This window comes from Talpa occidentalis, unplaced genomic scaffold (genome assembly GCF_014898055.3).
Source record: "Talpa occidentalis isolate TD23 unplaced genomic scaffold, MPIMG_talOcc4v2.1 talOcc4.18, whole genome shotgun sequence".
In the NCBI taxonomy this organism is placed as follows: domain Eukaryota; kingdom Metazoa; phylum Chordata; class Mammalia; order Eulipotyphla; family Talpidae; genus Talpa; species Talpa occidentalis.
In genome coordinates this window covers 229,230-242,445 of record NW_023601851.1, presented here as the reverse complement: position 1 = coordinate 242,445, position 13,216 = coordinate 229,230, and the positions used below count along the sequence as shown (strand labels likewise).

Here is a 13,216-nt window from a genome sequence, read left to right as displayed (position 1 = left end):
TGTGGGGAACAGAACAGGCAGACTGACCTGCTGAGGGGAGCAGTGGGCAAACCAGGAGAGGTCTGCTGCGCCTTGTGGGTTGCTCCCTAGCTGGGGATTGAACTCGTGGTGCAGTGACTGCGGGTAGCTTCATAGTGTGGTGCTTAACCCCTTGTGCCGCCAGGGAGGCCCTTGTTGAGGATATTTTTAATCTAACTTTGTTGCATCATGTAACATCACACTATCAAAGAAATAGGGTCATGGAGCAAGCTGTTAAGGCAGGATGCTTCTGAAAAGGTGAAACCTGGTCTTTATATTGATTGAAAGATTTGACAGAGTCAGTTACTTGGAGCAGGAGAACTCAGAGAAAAGTTAGAAGGAAGCAAATGTATGTTTAGGTTATCTAGACTTTGGGGGAGATGAGTCTGTGGATCAGGGTTAGTTTTATATCCCAAGTTTGAAGATCAAAATCAAGCTTCTCACCTCCTCATTGTTCCCATTTTATCTGGGACAAAGTAACGTAACAGTCCATAGCTCCCCAGGAATTCCTGCGCCCTGTGATGTATACTCACTGTCCCTGGGGGTTAAGCATCCTGCTTTTGTTTAACTTGAGTGGAATCTTTGCAGGGTCAGTGGTTTGCATTCTTTAAGTTTGGATAATTGATTGAGTGGACCAAATGGACTTTGTATGGGAGAGGCCAAAGCTGCATAGTGAGGTGGCAATTTAAGCAGCCACATGTGTTATAAGGAATATTGATTTTCAACTTTATGTAGTAATCTGTAACTTTTTCTTGTAGTGTCCTCAGATGTTGGTATTAGAGTTAGCACTGGTCCAATGCAGTGAATTTGGAAGTTGCCATGAGGCTTACATGAAATATTTTAAAACCGTTTTAGCTGATATCATAACTTCAGTTGTATACAAAATGAACACTTAATTTTCTTGCAGAGAAGTGTTTTCAAATCTTTGGCCGTATTTTACTGTCCCTCCTTCCACATCTTATGTTAATTGATGTCAAAGTTTGCATCATTTTGTATCCATAAACAAATTACTGTAGCTGGTTTTTTTTTAACCTTGGTCTTTCCGTTTTTTACACTAAGCTATAGTTATTTATACAACACCATGACAGTATTAGAATATATTGAATTTGGCTATCTTTCTGACTTAAGTTTTATAGTTTAAAATGTTTTTTTATTCCTCACCATGTTCTTTTATTTCAGCAAGAAGAATTCCTTTAGCAATTCTTATAAGGCAATTCCTTCTAGTGATGAAATCTCTACTTTTGTTTGAGATGTCGCTATAGTTTTCTACATTTTTGAAAGAAGTAGGCATAGTATGCCAGGTTAACAATTTTTTACTTTATGTCCTCCATTCACTCTTGATATGTCAGATTTCTGCTGAAAAATCCTCTCAGTCTTTTTTGGGGACTTCTTGTATATAATGAATCAGTTTATTCATGCTTATTTTCATTTCCAGTTCATTCTTCAGCTGCAGAATTACAGTTTTCTTCATTTCTTTTCACATTTACCATTTTGTTTATGAATTTTATTCCAGGGCATTGTCTATGTTCTCTTAGAGTCTTCCTTCACCTATTTTTTTTAATTATTATTTTGAATTATTTGTCATAGATATCAAGTTAGTTAATGATGGATTATTTTATCTTTTGTTAAATTTGGCAACAAATACTTCCCTGACTACTTATATTCCATTTTTACATTTAAGTTTTTACATTTAAGTTTATATGAGGAATAGTCATTTTTACATTTAAGTTTATATGAGGAATAGTCACATCTTCTAGATTCTACATTCTGTAAATACCTTCCACTATAAGTGGGTACAATAAATATATCTGCAGAAAGTCATCCTTCTCTTTGTAATGGTCATTCATTTCATTTTTCTCTTATTATTATATTCACCAATTTTTCCTAATACTTATTTTGCAGACATTATCTATTGATCAGTTAACAATAAGAAAGTAAAAGATTTTATATTTCAGTTTTCCTTTCCTCACATAGATCCAAGTTTGTAATTTCTATAGATATATTTCCTCTTCCTAAAGAATTTCTTTTTATGTTAATTGCAAGAGAGATCTGCTGGCCCCTGACACCTCATTTCTTCTTGTCGGCAAGTCTTTTTTTCCCTCCATTTAAACGGTTCTTCTGTATTCAGAAATCTTAAGTTGATATAGTTTCCCCTCCCCTCAACTTTAAATATTTCACTCCTTTTTTGCTTTTATGGCTGTTTTTCACTAAATCAGACTAAATTGTGATGACGTATAAAAATAAGAAAGATCCAGGGCTTCCCTGGTGGCGCAGGCAGTTGAGCGCCTCACTGTGAAGCTGTCCACAGCCTCTGCAGCATGGGTTTTATCCCCCCCCAGCCAGCAAGAATCCCACATGGCGAGCAGATCTTTTCTGTCTCACCCGCTGCTCCCCTCAGCAGTGTATTTCATTTCAGTCTGCCTGTTCTGTTCCCCAGTCTGTCTCTGGTGAATCCTCTCACCCTTCTGCACATCTGGCCTTACTCCGGTTCTTGTATAAATAAATAAATCTTTTTTTAAAAAATCACAAAAAAAAAAATTATTAAAAAAAATTATAAAATTATACTGAAGAAAGACCCAGTAAATTCATAAATCATATATCAATCTTTGGAAAAAACAAGATTTTGTTATTTTGGGGCTTTCCTAATGACCCAATGTGCAACCTATGATGCTCGCTGCAGCCACTGCAGCATGAGTTCAATCCCTGGCCAAGGAACTATCCACATGGTACAGCAGACCTCTCCTGGCTGGCCTGCTGCTCCCCTCAGCAGTGTTTCAGTAGATCCACCTACTCTACCCCCCGATCTGTCTCTGATGAATCCTCTCACCCTCCCCAAATCTCTGGCCCACACAGTTCTTGTATACATAAGTAAATAAATTTTAAAAATATTATAAGTGTTTGATTGCTTATGATACCCGAAATTCCTCTTTCTCCCTCCAAATTTCTAAACTCTGATCCTTTGATTTACTGTGTCTATGTATGGCTCAGCTATAATCTTTGCTTCTGACTATGGTTTTTTAATCACATTACTTACAAGAATTTATTTTTTATCAATACCTGCCATTTTCTAAAGTAAGTTCTGAGAAAACAAAGATGAGTGTTCTCTATTTTCATTTTCAGAAAGTTTAGATAGACAAAATAGAACAAACACAGTAGTTTGTAAACAAGGACTATTTTGCTTTTCCCAGAACAGGAAATTAGGGCCTATAATTGGGAACATGGTCATTACCACACAGGCATAGGAGTGTGAGGATAACTCAGAACAATTTTCCTATCATTTTAAGCTGACATTTTCTAGCTTTGTTATTTTACTTTTTGGTTAATTTATATAGACTTCTGTTTTTTATGTTCATATTCCAATGTTTCTGTAGAAGGATGAGAACTTGAATCTGGCCATTCTGCAATTTTTCTTATGTAATTATTTTTTGAATTATTACTCTACTGTTTTTAATTTCAGAATTCATATTTAAGAAGTCTGTGTTTTAGACTGCCATTGCAATCAATAAAATTCTTAAATAGGACATTAGCCATCTAACTTCATTTCCCAGATGTTAACTTTTGTTTATAAGTAATGTGAATCCTGTGTAAAATTCAGTATAATTTAGCTTTATGTAAGTCAAATCTTAATAAATTTAACCCAGTAATTCACAATTTATTTGGTGGTAACTTAAACATTCAGCTGTTTATCTTTTTTACATTGCTAAGTGCTAATGTGTGCTTGTAATTTTAATATTTCTTTCCTGTTAAACCATTTTTAAAATGTGATGGTCTTTTTTGTGACGATAATATATAAAATAGAAAAATGTCTTTGTTTCAGAACTGTTCGACAGTTGGCACAGGAGCAATTTTTTTTAATGTGCACCAGATGTTGCATGGGACACAGACCTTTGCTTTTCTTCATTACTCTGCTCTTTACCATTTTGCGGGTGAGACATTTTTAAAATGAACTTACTGATAATAATTCATTAACATAAGCAATGTTCAGAAATGTTCATTAACATGAGGAATGTAAATATTACAGTTAAAAATTTTATTAATTTGTTCTATGTTTACTAAACAGAATAGTTAGAAATTAATTATTATACTATTTTATAGATGGATGTTTTTGTTTTGCTTTTATAATTTTTTTAAATTTACTTATTTATGCATACAAGAGCTGGGGTACAGGCCAGAGGTGAGGGGGGTGAGAGAATTCACCAGAGACAGACTGGGGAACAGAACAGGCAGATTGACTGAAATACACTGCTGAGGGGAACAGTGGGTGAGTCAGTAGAGCTCTGCTGTGCCATGTGGGTAGCTCCTTGGCCGGGGATTGAACTCATGCTGCAGTGGCTAGTGATAGCACTGTGCCACCAGGGAGACCCTGCTTTTTATAAATTTTTGAGGGGAAAGAGTATGTGACCTTCTAAAAAAACAGAATTCAAGGGTCTTCCTATTTTATGTCATTGATGAAAGTATTGCCACTTCATCTACTAAATCTCTCAGTTTTAAATGAAAATTTCTAAGCAGAATGCACATTCATCTTATTTGAATTGTTATGTTTCAGAGCACAGCCAGAGAAAAAGGTAAAGATTCTGGTGATTATTTTATTCTACTACGGCACCTTCTTAATTATGCTTACAATAGCAATATTAATTTACCCAATGCTGAAATTCTTCTCAACAATGAAATTGATTGGCTTAAAAGAATTAAGGTAAGTTGTATATCATTTAATAAATTACTGTTTGAGTCCATTGCATGATTGGATTTAACCCAAAAAACCCTGGGAATAATCAAATTTTGATAGGTAAATTAATAACTCATTTCTTCAAAGAATGTACGATAAATGCCTTCCTTTGGCTGGAGCTCAATGTAATTTCCTCCATTTGGGGACTTTCTGTCCTTATCACATATTATTTACCATATTTAATGACAAAGCTTCAAGAAAATTTTTTATCAGTCTAGCAGATCAGCATTTCCATTTAGCCACTTGAGTACTTTTACTTTATATATAGAGAGTTCTGAGGATGTATTTCTGAAATGCATAGCTTTTGACCTCAGGGTAGCATACTTCTAGTGATGTAAAGTCTATTCTAGAAGAATTTCTCAGCCTTGGTACCATTAACATTTGGACCAGATTGTTCTTTGTTTTTAGGAGCTGTGTTGTGCACATGGGATATTAAGCGATAGTTGCCATAGTAATTCTCTTTCTACCCACTTGTGAAAAACAAAAATAGCTGCAGATACCACTAGTGTTCTTTGGGGCAAAATTGCCCACATTTACTGTTTGAGAGAGTTTGTAGAAGAAAATAACAGTAGAGTGGAAAGTTTGGGGGAAATTGTTATTTCCTTTCCCCTTCTAGGTTCAGACTTCTTGCTGTAAATTAAACATATTTTTTTCTTTGACAGGATAATGTGAAAAACACAGGTGAAACAGGTATTGAAGAACCCATGTTAGAAGGCCATCTTGGACTAACAAAGGAGTTGTTGGCATTTCAAACAACTCAGAAAAAGTATCATATTGGGTGTGAAAAAGGAGGTGCTAATCTCATTAAAGTAAGTTCTAAAATTTGGTGCTAAACTAGTATTCTCACCTTTTAAATGTTTGTCATAAATGGAACTGATTGACCTATAGCTGTGGTATTACATGTCTTCATTACCATTTTGGCCATTTTTATTATTTACTTCGTAAAAAGCCCATCATTTTTAGTTGATTATGTACAAGTTTTAATTACTTACAAGTCAGTTCATAAGCAATATTATTTGGTTTTACTGTTATTAAAAATCTGAATTTTTACTTGATCAGATTTTTAAAATAAGGAAAACAGAAATCTGGCAAGACTGCATTTTAACATGTTTCTTTTCTGAGCAACAGCTAGTTCAAGAAAAGGAGTATCTTTATAAAATACTTTATTTTTACTTAAATTCAGTTTGTACTAGAATTTATTTTCTCTTAAATTACCAGCCTTTTAACTTCTTAAATTACCTAAAATTGAGTATATTTACTATAGTTGGTATTTTGGAGTAAAATTTTATTTGCTATTGCACACCTGTTTTTGAGATGTAAAAAAAACTTTTCTTTTAATTTCCTTTGAAGGCTTTTTTTTTTCCTAAAATACTTAATATAGCTAATAACATGTAATCTGTTTTTCAATTCTTTAGGAATTAATTGATGAGTTCATCTTTCCTGCTTCCAAAGTTTACTTGCACTGTGTTAGAAATGGAGAAATGCCAGCAGAGCAGGCTATCCCAGTCTGTAGTTCACCAGCTACCATCAATGCTGGTTTTGAACTACTTGTAGCCTTAGCTGTTGGCTGTGTAATGAATCTCAAACAAATAGTAGACTGTTTGACTGAAATGTATTACATAGGCACAGCAATAACTAGTAAGTATTTTTATTTGTGAAACTATTTTTGTTGGTTGAAAACATTTCCAAGTTTAAAATTCTGGAATTTTTTATTTCAAGAATGCTTAATTTGTGTTTGTTTCCTTATAGCAATTAGAAAATAGTTTTATAATTTATTTTAAAGATGAACTAGGGTACAAGCCAAAGATGTGGGGGGGTGAGAGGATTCACCAGAGACAGACTGGGTAACAAAACAGGAGGATTGAAGGAAATACACTGCTGAGGGGAGTGGCAGGCGAGTCAGGAGAGGTCTGCTGCGCCATGTCAGTCGCCGCCCTGGCTGGGGATCGAACTTCTGCTGCTGTAGCTGTGAATAGCTTCATAGGTTGTGTCTTAACCTCTTGCGTCACCAGGGAGGCCCCATTTTTATAATTTTAGTAAGATAATTAAGACCAATATAAGCACATAATAAGATAATACAAATGCCAGTGCATTCCTATTGGTTCCTATTCAGTTAACTGTGCCAAATGTCATTTTCTTTTACTTAATAAACTCCAGATTCCAGATTTGTCAAATTTGATGCTACAGATATTCATACATAAAAGACATGTGGGAAAGAATTTTTACTCCAAGTCTAAGAAAATTAAAGTTAATAGAAGATAACATTTAAGTGCACTTTATTTTGTTTTCAACAAATACTCCCATTGGTTCCATGAGGTTCATACCTGTCTTTAGATCTTAAAAGAATTGAAACTTAGAACAGTAGTACAAGTAAAATGACAGAAAATAACAACACTAAATATGTTTAACTTTAAGAGACAACCAGGATTTAAGAACAGAATAACTTTAAGAGACAACCAGGATTTAAGAACAGAATTTGGTATAAATCTCTAAGAGCACTAAAATTATCTTTTTTTTTTTTTTTTTTAACAGAGGCATGTTTTTTAATTTATTTATTTATTTATTCATTTGTTTGTTTTGTTTATACATGCACTGGGTACAGTCAGAAGCGCGGGAGGGTGAGAGAATTCACCAGAGCCAGAGCGGGGAGCTGAGCAGGCAGAAGGACCGAAGTACACTGCTGAAGGGAGTAGCTGGCGGCAGGAGAGGTCTGCACGCCATGTGGGACCCTCCTCCGGTGGCTGGGGAGCAGCCGGGGATGGAACCGGCGCTGCAGAGGCTGCTGGCAGCTTCGCAACCCAGCGCTCAACCGCTGCGCCACTGGGGAGGCCCAGCACTAAAATTATCTTATGCAGCTTTCAGAGGATAAAAGTTATAGTCACATTGTAGGAGTTTTTAGTTAAATTTCTCTGTTTTCTGGGAATCTATAATGGATAGAGAAGAGATTCTTGAATCTATAATGCATAGGGAAGAGATTCTTGAAATTTTGCTTTTGCTCATTTAACTCACAGATTTTATCATTATACTTTTCACATATGAAAGAAAATGTATATTGAAAAATATTAACTTCCTACCCATTCCTGGTTCACAGATTATTTTTTATTTATTAAGATTTTTTATTTATTTGTGCATACAAGAACTGGGGTACAGGGCAGAGGTGGGGGGCGGTGAGAGGATTCCCCAGAGACAGAGTGGGAACAGAACAGGCAGGCTGACTGAAATACACTGCTGAGGGGGCAAGTCAGGAGAGGTGTGCTGTTCCATGTGAGTAGCTCCCTGGCCAGGAATTGAACTTGTGCTGCAGTGGGTGCAGATAGCCCATAGTGCTGTGACTTAACCCCTTGCGCCACCAGGAAGGCCTCACAGATTATTTTTATAAATGCAAGTTATAATAATTACATTTCTTAATTTTTATGTACAGATGTTTTTCACTTTGTTTAGTTTTCTAGTTACTAACATACCTGTTTGTACATAAAAGCCTAATTCTATTTATTGGCTCTAAAATGTGCAGTTGCATATATTTTAATTAAATAATCTGTCTCCATGATATGCTATTTGATTTTTTTTTTAAACTTGATTTTATGATAGGTAGAGGGGTTATGCTGTGATGTACAGTTCTCACATAACATTCATACACACCTTGTGGACCCCATAATACAGCTGTGCATATGTTCAAAACTGTTTTTACCCTTAACCATTTTATACATGAAGGAAACAGATTTTCATATGAAGGTGTATTTTTTTGTGATTTGGAAACATGACATAAACCTGGTGGCTCACTTTATTTAAATGAAATTCTGACCCCCCCCCCCCAGGAATCAATTCTTAAAAGGTTTTTTTGTTTGTTTGTTTTTTAAGGATTTATTGATATATTTATACAAGCACTGGGTATAGTCAGAAGCTCAGGAGAGTGAGAGAATTCACCAGAGCCAGAGCAGGGAACAGAACGGGCAGGCAGACTGAGGAAATACACTGGTGAGGGGAGCAGCAGGTGCGGCAGGTCAAGCCATGTGGGACCCTTGCCAGCAGCCGGGAATGAACCCGTGCTGCAGTGGCTGCAGGCAGCTTAACAGCCCAGCGCTCAAGCACTATGCCACCAGGGGAGGCCCCCAAAAGTAAAAAGGTTTTAAAGAGAAACTTTAATTTCTTTTTTAAATAATTAAGTGTATTTAATAATTAAGTGAAGTCAAAACTATATGTACACAAAGAAGTTGAGTAGTGCACAGTACATCTTAAGAAGACAATCAGAAACAGCTTCAATAAAAGTTTTGTGGTGAGGACATGAAGTAAAAATTTAGCATATTCTTCCAGGGTAGTTTGAATGGTGATAGAATTGTGGCTAATATTAGTTTACTAGGACTAAGAATATTTGCATGTTATAAGAATCTTTTCTTTTCAGCTTGTGAAGCACTTACTGAGTGGGAATATTTACCACCTGTTGGACCCCGTCCGCCGAAAGGATTTGTGGGACTCAAAAATGCTGGTGCTACTTGTTATATGAACTCTGTGATTCAGCAGTTATATATGATTCCCTCTATCAGGAATAGCATTCTTGCAATTGAAGGCACAGGTAGTGATATAGAAGATGATATGTTCAGTGATGAGAAACAAGACAATGAGGTAAAAGTTTTGATTATAAGTTCTCTGTTTTGAGATTCAGATACCAAATAATTCTTTTTGCTCTTAGATATTGCACTTATTGCAGGGATTTTTGCAATTGCTTTTGTGATAGACAGTATTCTGAGGTAATATCTTTGTATATCATGCTCATTTTATCCGTTTTTTTTAATTAACATTAATGTATTCATGTTTTACTAGGTGAAATAAAGTTATAAATGCTTCTTTTTTGATAAGTAACATATTTACCTTTTGAAGTGTAGTGCCCCACGTAGTTTATTCTTTGTTTCATGATCTGTTCTCAGTATATTCTGAATATTCTTCTCATAACTTAACCATGTCAAGTAAACAGACTTGTCCACCACTTTAAATAATGCCACAAAGTATTGTTAATACTGTTGCTTATAAAAACAAATAATCAAACTACCTAACAAAAATATCTAAGTCAGAATAAAATGATAGAAGTGCTAGTTGCAAATACCGTTATTCACCATGAACATCTAAGATCCTGCTCTTGAACACATAAACATTGGAAGGCTTGGGTTTTGGATATGTTTATATCAAAATTTGATCTCTTATTTTTTCCTTATTATAAATGCATAGAAAGTTTAAGGAAGACAGAATTTCTAATCATAATAAATGGTTATGCCTCTTTTCTGAATTTCTTCTGTCTACTGGTCAAAAATAGACTCTCCAATAGGAACCCATAAATTACAGAAATTCTGAAAAATACACATGCCTTCTCTCTTCTCAGATATGATAAATGACACATCCAGGCATTGGAGTAGCATTGCTTTTTTTAGAATCCTTTTTTGTTTGCCCAAACCAGTATCTGCTTAAGAAGTACTATTTGTTAGAATTTAAATTCTAATCATGAGTTAAACATAAATGGAGATTGCTGATCTTACTAACAAGAGGAAAATAAGACAAAATTTCAAATTAGGCATACTACCTTTGCTGCTGAATACTCAGTACTTCATGTTGTCTAAAGATTGCATGCAGTTGTGAACCTACTTACTAGTTTATTTTCCTGGACTATGAACATCTTAGTGGCAAGAGCTTGATGTTACTTATTTATATAACATACATCTCAGGCACAGAGCTAAAAATATAAAAACATATTCTGCTGTCTATCAAACAACTAACATCTGCTTTGTTGAGTGATTAAGACCTTTAGAATACCTGTTATGTTATACATTTTAGAATACCTGTTATGCTACTGTTAATAAAACTCTTAGCCTCTTTATTATTAATTCTGATCATGTCACAGTTTGTCTCTGAGAGCACATAAAGAATGTAGTTGTCTCCACAAGAATAAATTAAATACTAGAAAGGCTATTTTCTTAAGGTAGTTATGGAAACACTTTTAGTTTGGATATACTGAATATAAAATAATATAAATAATTCACTATGTATTTGTCTCATTTATGGTACTTTAAAAAATAGATTAGCTCACAAATAATATTATTTGGTCTCTAGACTAATGTAGATCCTCGAGATGATGTATTTGGATATCCTCATCAGATTGAAGACAAACCAGCATTAAGTAAGACAGAAGATAGGAAAGAATACAATATTGGTGTCCTAAGACATCTTCAAGTCATCTTTGGTCACTTAGCTGCTTCCCAACTTCAATATTATGTACCTAGAGGATTTTGGAAACAGTTCAGGTAAATTATGGGTGGGTAATTTCAACTTACAAATATCTAAATATTACTTAAGCTTCTAAAATATATGTTAAAACATATTATTTAATACTAAAAGAAAGTAATATTTTTAATATCCTAGGTTTTTTTTTAATCATTGTTTCAATGGAAGGCAAAAATAAAGGCAGTATTCTTTACTCTCTTAAGTATAATTTCTTGTTTCAGAAAACTTCTAAATTATACAGAAACAAAACTAAAATTTAGTCATATCCTTGATGTATTAATCCTCCCATGAATCAAATATCAGACATTTTTGATATTCATGATTTACATTACTTTGTAAGCGTCATTTGACAAACAAGTTTCTCTTTCTCTTTTTTGTGGGGAGAGGTCAGAATTTAAAGAGGTTTTTGGTATTGTTGTTTATTAGCTGTTTTCACCTATGAAGAAACCAGGTAGTTGGTCCTGATACTTCTCCCACTGTCTGAATCTTCCCAGATGCATTCTTGTGGGTTTTCTTCTGCTGTCTCTGTAATTTCCAGGATTGTGAATATACAGCATTTGTTTTTATTGTTCTGACTTACTTTACATAAGACTCTCAAACTCCCTAAATTTTGTTGAAAATGACTGCATTTCATCCTTTCTTATGTCTGTATATGCCATGATGTGAATGAATATACTTACACCTTCTTGATCCAGTCATTCATCAACAGTCACTTAGGCCATTTTCATGTCCAGCTGTTGTAAACAGTGGTATTCTGAATATTGAGGAACCTGTGGGGTTTTGTGTTGATGATTTATATTCTATGGGTATATGCCCAAGAATGGAAACACACATATGGTATCTCCATTTTTAATTTCTTCACGTAAATCCATAAAAGTTGCATCAGTTTATACTCCCACCAGCAGTGAACTGAGGTTGGTATTTCTCCATCCCTTTCCATCACTTGTCATTGGAGGTCTTTAACGTGTGTTCCCTTAGGTGTGAGGTGGTCTTTCATTGTGGCTTTGATCTGTATCTAAGAGGTGACAAGAGACATCTTTTCATATGCCTTTCTAGATATCCTCTTCAGTTAATTTGCCTGTTTGTAGCTATTGCCCGTTTTTGTTAAGTGGGTTTTATTTATTGACTTGTATATTTTTTTTTCTGTATCTTTGAATCTAATCCCTAATATGTTAATACAGTGTGTGAGTATTTTCTCCCATCCCATAGAATGTCTTTGTAAAATAAACATCTAATATGTTCATTCACTATATAGAAACTTTTTTTTTAACATTTTAGAAGGATAGGTTTATTAGGAAAGGGAGAAAAAAAGGGACACCTGCATAGTCAATGTGGACAGGGGAACTGATGGAAATATCTCTATTTTAGTTATTTAATTAGGTTTTGATTCATTTAATAATTGATAATCTGAAACATGTTTTCCCCTATGTAGTTTATTGTTGTAGATCTTATATCCAGATCTTTAATATATTTGGAATTTATTTTTGTGGTGAGATTAGCAGGTGATCCAACTTCTTTTTTTTTCCTCTGGCTTTCCAGTTTTCCCAACTGTCCTTTTCTTCATTTTTATGTTCATGGCAGATTTATCATAGATTAGGTCCCAGTACATATATTTGTTACTTCTAGACTTTCAGTTATATTCTGTTAATCCATATATTTATTTCTGTGTCAGTACCGTGTTGGTTTTAGTACTACTGCTTTATAGTAAAGAGTGAAGAAGGGTAACATGATCTCCATTTCTTTTATTTTCTTTTTATTTTTTTTTTTAAAGATTTATTTATTTATTCATACAAGCACTGGGTACAGTCAGAAGTACAGGAGGGTGAGAGAATTCACCAGAGACCAGAGCGGAAACAGAGGAGGCAGAAGGACCAAAGTACACTGCTGAGGGGAAGCAGCGGGCGGCAGGAGAGGTCTGCCCGCCATCTGGGACCCTCCTCCCGTGGCCGAGGAGCAGCCAGGGATGAACCAGCGCTGCAGAGGCTGTGGGCAGCTTTGCAACCCAGCGCTCAACCGCTGCGCTACCAGGGAGGCCATGATCTCCATTTCTGACCATTATTCTCAGGGTCACTTTTCCGTTTGAGGCCTCTTATGAATTCATACAAATTTCATTAGCATTTTGTTCATTTTCTTTGAAAAATATTGCTGGAATTTTAATAGCAACTATGTTAAATTTACATATTTTAGGCAACATAGTGTTTACTT

General features: G+C 34.8%; 1 protein-coding gene across 1 annotated transcript in view; it reads left to right on the top strand.

Moving 5' to 3' along the window:
* Positions 1 to 13,216, top strand: part of LOC119250804 (probable ubiquitin carboxyl-terminal hydrolase FAF-X) — a 129,882-nt gene that overhangs the window by 85,403 nt on the left and 31,263 nt on the right. The window contains exons 27-32 of the mRNA XM_054697751.1: positions 3,836 to 3,944; positions 4,565 to 4,711; positions 5,407 to 5,553; positions 6,160 to 6,382; positions 9,144 to 9,364; positions 10,841 to 11,031. Of these exons, the coding sequence (XP_054553726.1) occupies positions 3,836 to 3,944; positions 4,565 to 4,711; positions 5,407 to 5,553; positions 6,160 to 6,382; positions 9,144 to 9,364; positions 10,841 to 11,031 (1,038 nt within the window). The remainder of the gene's footprint in view (positions 1 to 3,835; positions 3,945 to 4,564; positions 4,712 to 5,406; positions 5,554 to 6,159; positions 6,383 to 9,143; positions 9,365 to 10,840; positions 11,032 to 13,216) is intronic.